Below are 8,789 nucleotides of genomic sequence, written 5' to 3'. Positions count from 1 at the left end.
GTTTCTGTCGATTGCTCGGTCTATTCTGTCAATTGCATTGTTTCGGTTCAACTTTCCTCGATACATTCCGTCAATTACTTGATTGTTTTCGAATGGACCGGTTTTTTAGATTGAATCAATCACGTTTCGTCGATTGTTCGATCTTTTTCGTCAATTTCATTGATTTAAACCAAGTTACCTTGAACATTTTCATCAACTGCTCTGTTTTGGGCCACAAGTTTTTCCCGCTTTCAAACTAGGTCCTCATCTTCTTGACCATGTTTATTTGAATGCTTCTCTGCCACCAGACTCAATCCTTATATTTTTCACCATGCCCAGCAAGGTCCCTATACTTGATGGCTTCAACAAAATCAACATGCTTCATTTGAGAATAAATGCAGCCTGAAGTATCAACTTCAATGGACTCTAGATATTCTCCAAGCTTGCTCAACATTCTTTTGGACACAACATTCACAATTTCTCTCCTCAAAATACAATTTCTTCTTACTATTTATTTCTTCTTACTTTAGAGACCATCCAATTCTCAATAACCTCTAATGGTTGTAGAGTTTGTGAAACAACCATAGTTAACAATTCTTACTTTATATTGCTTACTCTGCAGTCCTATCATCTTTTCGAGAGCTTCAAATCTCCATCTTTGCAAGGGATTAGTAAATATGTCTGCCAGCTGATAATTAGTCATGTAGAAAGCCATTCTAATTTCTTTTTCAGCTATCAACTCTCTCACATAGTGGTATTTGACCTTCATATGCTTTGACCTCATATGATCAGAAGATTCTCCGCCATAGCTATTGCTTCACTTGAATCACAGTAGATAGCAACATATGTATTCTTCAGTTCCCCCAAATCAACTAGCAGTCTCTTCACACATTGCGACTTTTATGCTACAAGGTTTACTACAAAATATTCTGCCTCTACAGAAGATTGACTGATTATCTTTTGCCTTTTTGAAGTCCTAGTAAAGATCTCACTTTCAAAACTGCAACAATAACCATTTCTAATTCTACATTCACTTCCTCTAGCATAGATGGCATCACTGAATATAAACAATTCTGCATTTTTATTCCAATATAACTGAATTCCATGGTCAAAGGTTTATTTCACATACTTGAAAATTTGACAGTGTACGGTAGACGGCGCTGACGACGAGGAGAGGGGTTTCGTTCAAGAAGGCGGTGGAAGCTAGGGTTGAGGGGGGAATAGCGATGGCGAGTGGCTGGGACAGAGTGTGGGACGATGGAGAGATGAGTGGTGGGAGGATTGTGGCGTGAGAGAAGATGAAGGAAGAATAAGATAAGGTTTTGTGTATTTTGTGCATGTTTTAAGTTTAATTAGGATTTTGACGATGTTGGCCGGAGAAATGGTCGAAAAACTGGTCGGAACTTGTAGATCTAGTACTACCCGAGAGCCTTTGTTTGGAAAGTTGAGTTTTTCTTGTAAAATGAAACTTGGCGGGATTTAAACCATAGCTATGTGATAGACCAACAAATTAAAGTATCTATAATCATAATTTCTTGATAGATTAAATTCCTAATGGTTGATATTGGATAGAAGTGAGAAATAAGAAAGAGGGTTTAGAAAGGAAGGTTTGAGAGGGTCTCAGAAAATGGAGAAAATAGGGTTCGTCGGAAGTTCAGTCGATGGCCATGGCTGATCAGAAATTGTAGAGGAAGTTGAGAGGAAGAGATAGGTTTTGGAAGGGAGAGATTTGGAGTAGAAATGAGAGAGATAGAGAGTTTTGAGTGTGATGGTGGTGAGAGGCTAGAGATGGACGAAAATGTAGGTAGTCTAGTGTTTTGGTTAGCACCAAACCTTAGGAGAGTTTCCTTTCCTGTATTACAAACATCACAACACCAGTTTTTTTTTCATAAAAGTGTCTACCTTAAAATTCGGGTAAAACACATAGTTATATAGCAAATAAAAGTCAAGTGGTCAAAGGAACGTACACGGGATCCAATGACCATGCTTGTACCAAAATAAGCAAATAATTAAGCTAAGGACTGAACCGGCGCATGCAGGCGACTTTCGGATAGTATCACAAATGACAAGTAAGTCCTCATAAGTTTCAAATTTATTACACAAAAGTCCAAAACGTAAAAAGATGATATTATTTCATCACCTTGTACTATAGTAAGAGTTTACCTTAGCCACTTTGATTGTTCCACTTAATGATAGCTTGGGCAACTAAGGAATGCTCCGATGGGATTTTCGCAAACGTTCCGGCAGAGATTCCAGCAGAGATTCCGGCTGGCAGCTGAGGTTTGGCCCGAGAGAATTTTGCCTTGCCCTTAACCCTCTTTCTGGCCGTCAATCACGTTTCCGTCGATTGCTCGATCCTTTCCGTCAATTGCATTGTTTCGGTTCAAGTTTCCTCGATACCTTCCGTCAATTACTTGATTTTTTCCAAATGGGTCAGTTTTTGAGATCGAATCAATCACGTTTCCGTCGATTGTTCGATCTTTTCCGTCAATTTCATTGATTTTAACCAAGTTGACTCAAACCGTTTCGTCAACTGCCTTGTTTTGGCTACAGGTTTTTCCCGCTTTCCATCTAGGTCCTCATCTTCTTGACTATGTTTATTTGAGTGCTTCTATGCCACCAGACTCAAATCCTTCTATTTTTCACCATGTCCAGCGAGGTCCTTGCACTTGATTGCTTCAACAAAATCACTCTGCTTCTTCTGATCGTCAATGCATCATCTTCAATGGACTGCAAATATTCTCCAAACTTGCTCAGCATTCTTTTGGCCACAACATTGCATGGTTGTTTCACTTTCTTCTTGCTGGTTTCTTTCTTATCACTATAGAGGCCATCAGATTCTCAATAACCTCCAATATTGCAGAATTTGTGAAACAACCATAGTCAACAAATTGTACTCCGTAAACTTGCAACCTGTTTAAGAAACGTATTGATCAATTTAGACGATTTTCAATCTACTAGCTCGTAGTTTAGCTAATCCAATTAATGGGTTCGGTAGATTAGTTCCACGACATCTAACTTTCTGTAGCCGATTTTAATTAAAATTTGTAATGAGATCGATCGAGTATATACATTTCACTTGTTTCAACTCTAATTTCGCATTTTTATACAAAGTGGAATTAATAATCGAAAAAAGTTGAGCGCATTGCATGGTCGACATGGCTATGGATGGAGTAATTGTGGTATGTACTGTTGAATTAGAAAACAAGTTAAAACGATAAAAGCTTGTCTAGTTGCATGAGAACATGATAAGAAAAGAAAATATCAACATGTGATTGACTCCAACATCAGCCTAATGTTTCGCGTACGATCGATAACTAGCAATATACTATATATACCATGCAATGTTGTATTCCACATGTACATAAGTAAAACAAAACGTAATTTAAAAAAAAAAAAAAAAAAACGTGGTAATTTATTTGGAATCAGGTTTCAAGCTTTTCGTCATCATGTGATTTTATTATCTACTTGTGTACTTATATGAACTTTTATGTTCACTTTTGTTCGCCAACATAAATTTGATGGAGAGCGTGATAATTAAGGTCGAGTAGTGTACGTACGTAGTAGTAGAGGTAGTAAAGGGCTGCTTCTGAATTTGAATTGAAACAAAATCCATCCTAATAATCTGTGATCAACCATGATTGATTTACAGCATAACATGATTCGCCCTTGTTAGTTTTTAACCACTCCTTTGAACGTATTTTGCTCATTTTTTAAAACTTTTTTTTTTAAACACTATTCATTGGGCTGTCCGTTCGACAGTTATATTAATATTACAAAATATTTATCTGATTATATATTAAAAAATTCATGATAATAATATATATTAAAATAAGTTATGATAATAAAAATTTTATTATGAATTATTATGCTCATATTGTATTTTCTTTCTAATTAAAATAAAATAAAAATATTATTTGTTTAAAATTATAATTTGATTCCTAATTAAATTTAATATTTTTTTAAAAAACAGAAAATTCATGTTATAAATTTCAATTCATTAATAAAACGTCATATGTCGGATTTTGATTTGATAATAAATTTGTAATTAAAATAAATTAAAAAATTATTCATAATATCTATAACATGATGAGAAAATTTTCTTTACTTGAAATAAATTTTCTTGTAGGAAAATTTTATAATTCGAAAAATAATGAGCCTAAAGTAAAGTATCGAATGCTTTGACCCATCATAAGGCCTTCTATCCATTTACCGCTCCATTTGACCTCCGCGTGGAGATAGATATAATTAAGAAAAATAATCTGTTACTCCCTCAGAGCAGCATAATTAAAGGGCGCCGCATAAGAAAAATAATAATTTTATAGAATTTTTATTTTGAAGATTGTTTGTTTGATTTTTTTTTTAATATTTATATTTAAATTTTATATTATATAATTTTATATTTTTTTATTAAATTTATAATTTTTTATTAAAATATATTTATTTTTATGAATCTCAAAATCCACGAGTAAAAAATGGATAAAAATATTATATTAATTTTTTATATTTTTTAATTGTCTAATTCTTAAATACAACAAAATGCTTTTTTTTTAATTAATTTGACACGCACGTGCTAAAGGCTTGAATCGAATTGTATCAAAGATTTTAACAGTTTACAGGTATAATGCTAAAATAAAATCCATCGAACCAATCAACAAACTTTTAAATCACCCACCGCTAATTCACACATTTCGGAAATACCAAGAACCCAGTCTCCCAGAAGATTAACAGATCAACATATATAGATGTATTCTTCTTTTTTTAATTTTTTTTAATTATTACACCCCTCACTCCATAAATGAAACAGAGGATGATCACTAATCGAACACGTCTTGATATTTTCTTAAGATGTGTTTTTCATCTCATTGATATATTCCAAACATATAAAAAATAATGATTCAGATAAAATAAAAATGAATCAATAATATAAAGATAAACGATTAAAAAGAATTATAAGACTTGACTCACATTGGTTTCACATATAAAACAATAACCCATCTAACTCGAATCTTCGTAATGATGGAAACTTTCGTTCAAATTAGAGGATACTTTCGTCCAAATTAGAGGATGACTTCAAAATGAAACGAAACACAGAGAAACATTACACAATCACTTTTAATTTCTTTTAACAAAATTCAGATTATTACATTTTCACTGGAGTCAGATAGAACGGTTTGATACGTGTACGCCGTGAAACATTACGATCAATTCGGGCTAAATTGAAAGCAGCCAAACTCACACAAGGTAACATAATCAAGTCACTCTCATGCAGTGCAAGTATAACACACATCTACAAACCACGAAGCTAATATTTAGTAAACGTAGAGCATAAATTATAGTATGATGAAATGCACAAATCAATGCAACAAACAGATAAATTCAGAACTTGTGGAAGAAATCGTGTATGTGTTTGTTGACTTCGTCCGACTTTTCTTCATTGACGAAGTGTCCTACTCCTTCCATTACAACAACTTCCTGTAAAAATGGGACAAATTTCTTGAACCCGCCATTGTGTATATATTCTTTCGTTCCTGGAGAATTATAGGTCAGGTCTAAATCCCCTACAATGAACTTCACCGGTACTTTTATATGCCTTCCCGTCCATGGATCACTCAGTTCCCAATTTCTGCAACACAGAATCAAATTGGAAAAGAATAATGATGCACTAATCAGACACTAATCTCTCTTGACATAAAAAAAATAAAAAAAATAAAAGACACTAATCTCTATGTTTTAGCCTTCAAATTAAAGCATCCAAAACTGATCCTTATCTTGAAAATTTTTTCTTCTACAACAGGAACCTATGTCAATGTTTAAATAACAGGACTAGTCTCAGATTTTTCCTAAACCACAGGGAATAATTGGCACTTTATCCCAAGAAAATAATTTGATCCGCACAGCCAAGCGTAGCCTCATATGGATCTAAACTAACACGGCAGCCAATTACCGAGTTAGTAACATTATATTTCTGATATTTTTGAAATGAAGGGGAACTTACATGTCGAGATTTCGGTAATAGTTAATTCCTCCTCTGAATCCCGTCTTTTCATATTTGGCTGTGTAGAAGTTAATATCATCCTGAGACAACCAAGGAGGTAATGTTATCGGAGCATCTATGGGACGTCCGTTAAACCCTTTGCCTTTTGGCTTGAAAAGTGGCCCTGGCTCATGGTAAGTATATAATTCCTTGATAATTCTTTCGGTACCCAACTCAGCGAACTCGGCTTCCATAACTCCAGGATCCTAAAACAGCATCAAGAATCAGTTAATCACAAGGGATATCTGTTTCAATTAAATGAGATTTGTGATGGATGTTTGAAAACAAAGTCGAACCTTCACTGTGGAAAATTTCACACGCAGAAGCTACCGAATCGATGCTAAAGGAAGATCAGAGTTTTTGAAGTGTGCTAGGTATACAGAATCATGATTTGAAAACATGACTGCAGAGTTTTAATATTTAAACTGATTAACAATTTTCTTGTCCCCTCTTTGCTCACCAAACGAATAGTAAACCAAATTCTTTAATAAGAAATTATCTCTTGAAACACTTAAAAGAATGGAAATTCCATAACCATTGGCTCCTTTAATAACTTGCACGAGGGTAATTAATGATCAACATCATGCTAAAGCCTGAGAATCTCTACAGATAGAAATGCTGCTCAAAATGATATTGTTACGTTAGCAACAGGTTCCGAAAATCATCCATTTTAACACATTAATCAATCCTGAAATCATGAACATTTGTTATCGATCTATAAGAAAGAATAACACAGTTGATTTCTGGCCAACCATTACTGTAATTCACTATGAATAGATTGTTCAATGTAATCTCCATACATACCAATATGTCTTAACGAACTCCAGCAATTGCAAATAACTCTTGTAATCAAAACCCAATGCCTTAAATTTCATACACAGTAAAGATGATTAAAAAAACAAAAAAAACAAACGAACCTGAAATCTGCAAATGTAGTAATCATCACCAAAAACCTTTCTTAGCATCTGAATAGGCTTAATTTTTGGACTCCTCGGCTGAAACACGACACTCATATTAACCAAAGCTTTAACCTTGTCTGGTCTAAACAAACACAGATACCAAGCTATTAAAGCTCCCCAATCATGTCCCACAACAAAAATCTTGTCTTGATCACCGGCAACGGCGTCAATTAACGCAATAAGGTCCCCAACCACGTGCATACACGTGTAACTGGAAATAGGCTCCGGCGCGTCGGTGTCGCCGAATCCCCGCAAGTCAGGAGCTATGGCACGGTAGCCGAGGTCAGCCATGGAGGTAATCTGGTGTCTCCAGCTGTACCAGAGCTCGGGGAATCCATGGATGAAGAGAATCACTGGACCTTGTGGCGGACCTTTCTCTGCTACGTGCATGTTAATTCCGTTAACTTGAACGGTTTTGTGCTGTATTCCGTCCATGATTGAACAGAAATGGAGATGGGTTCTGGGTTTTTCTTCTTCTTGTTCAGTATTACTATTTATAGTGCAAAATTGTGTGTGGTGGTGGTCGTTGTTGAGGTGAGGGATGGATTCACATTGGGGAGTGTTTGTTTGCTGAGAAAGTGTGGGAAGAAGGAATACTAATAAAAGAGCAGATTGTGTACAAGTTGGTAATACTAAGCCCATCATTTTGGCGGCTACCGTCAGATCGGTTTTGGATGAATTCATATATAATGTATGTATGTATGTGAGCACACTTCTATATTCTTTTAGCCTACTTTCGAATTCAATTGGTATTTGTTAATCATATCGCTTCGCTTTAGCATGTGTTAGTTCAAAAGTAGCATGTTGATTAAAGAATCTGCAATCCTTCCTAGCGAAGCAAGCAACGAATATAATAGTGCATGGCTAACGACGTCGTCAAGCAAAAAACATAGTTATTTCTTACCACACTATCCCAGCTCTATGCAATTTGAATCCATCCCTCACCTGATCACACAACCTGTTTCGACAAGATGTGAAGCGATGTAATAGTGTAGAGCACGTGTCTTTTTCCGTTAGTCTTAATGTTGTTTGAGTAGTTAGAACAGAATAGATGTTAAGTACTATTTGAGCGTCTACGGCCTAGGACGGGCCTACAAGGCTCACCACAATGCCGAGGGAGTCGTGAAGTCACTCAATCTAGAGAGAGAAGTGGCTATCTTCTAGAGTGAGATGGTTGTCATAATGTGTCTGCATTACACTTGTTCTTGTGAGCACATTTATGACGGGTCTTATATAATGGGGATTTAGAGTTCACTTGGACACATAAGCCTTATGAAAGCGACCTGTGGGAATGGGACCATAAGTCTCCTAGGCTTTGGACACTATTGGCCTCTTAAGGATGGCAATGTCGATGGTCTTCGTGCCTCCGGGCTCTAAGGGCCTTGCTAGAGGACGAAGCCGAGTACAGGCTGAGTTCTTCCTAAGCCGAAGTCACTTACTGTCTCACATACTAAAATTACCCAAAAGTCCCCTGCCATATCGTTTTCCCCCTTTCTAGTAGGAGAGCTACGATTTCGTGGAAGAAATACAACTCGTCTTGGGCTTTTATTGGACAATTGGGTCTCGTTCAAGGCTGGAGACGTATCTTCAGAGTAGTTGTGTCGGTTCGACAAGCATCTCTTATCTAGTTATCTTGCCCTGACTGATTTGCCCCCGAACCTTCATCGGCCTAAGGGTCTTTGTCTTCGGCTTGGGTCGACTTCACAAAGGAAAGGCCAGTCCAATCTTCGAATTTTAAATCTTGTCTCATCAATCTGAGGGGGAGGCTTATCAGTCTCTTAATGTCGATGTGACTCTTGAATGGTGCTCTTTGA

The 8,789-nt window shown here is 36.0% G+C and overlaps 1 protein-coding gene across 1 annotated transcript; it reads right to left on the bottom strand.

Moving 5' to 3' along the window:
* Positions 1 to 5,358: 5,358 nt before the first annotated feature.
* On the bottom strand, positions 5,359 to 7,410 carry LOC139885280 (epoxide hydrolase 1-like). Its single transcript, XM_071869203.1, has 3 exons — positions 6,934 to 7,410; positions 5,978 to 6,222; positions 5,359 to 5,605 (listed from the first exon to the last, which is right to left on the bottom strand). The coding sequence occupies exons 1-3, from the start codon at positions 7,408 to 7,410 to the stop codon at positions 5,359 to 5,361; spliced, it is 969 nt and encodes a 322-aa protein (XP_071725304.1).
* Positions 7,411 to 8,789: the final 1,379 nt, after the last annotated feature.

This window comes from Rutidosis leptorrhynchoides, unplaced genomic scaffold (genome assembly GCF_046630445.1).
Source record: "Rutidosis leptorrhynchoides isolate AG116_Rl617_1_P2 unplaced genomic scaffold, CSIRO_AGI_Rlap_v1 contig92, whole genome shotgun sequence".
NCBI lineage: Eukaryota > Viridiplantae > Streptophyta > Magnoliopsida > Asterales > Asteraceae > Rutidosis > Rutidosis leptorrhynchoides.
The sequence above is the reverse complement of the archived record's forward strand: the minus strand, read 5'-3'. Positions and strand labels throughout refer to the sequence as shown.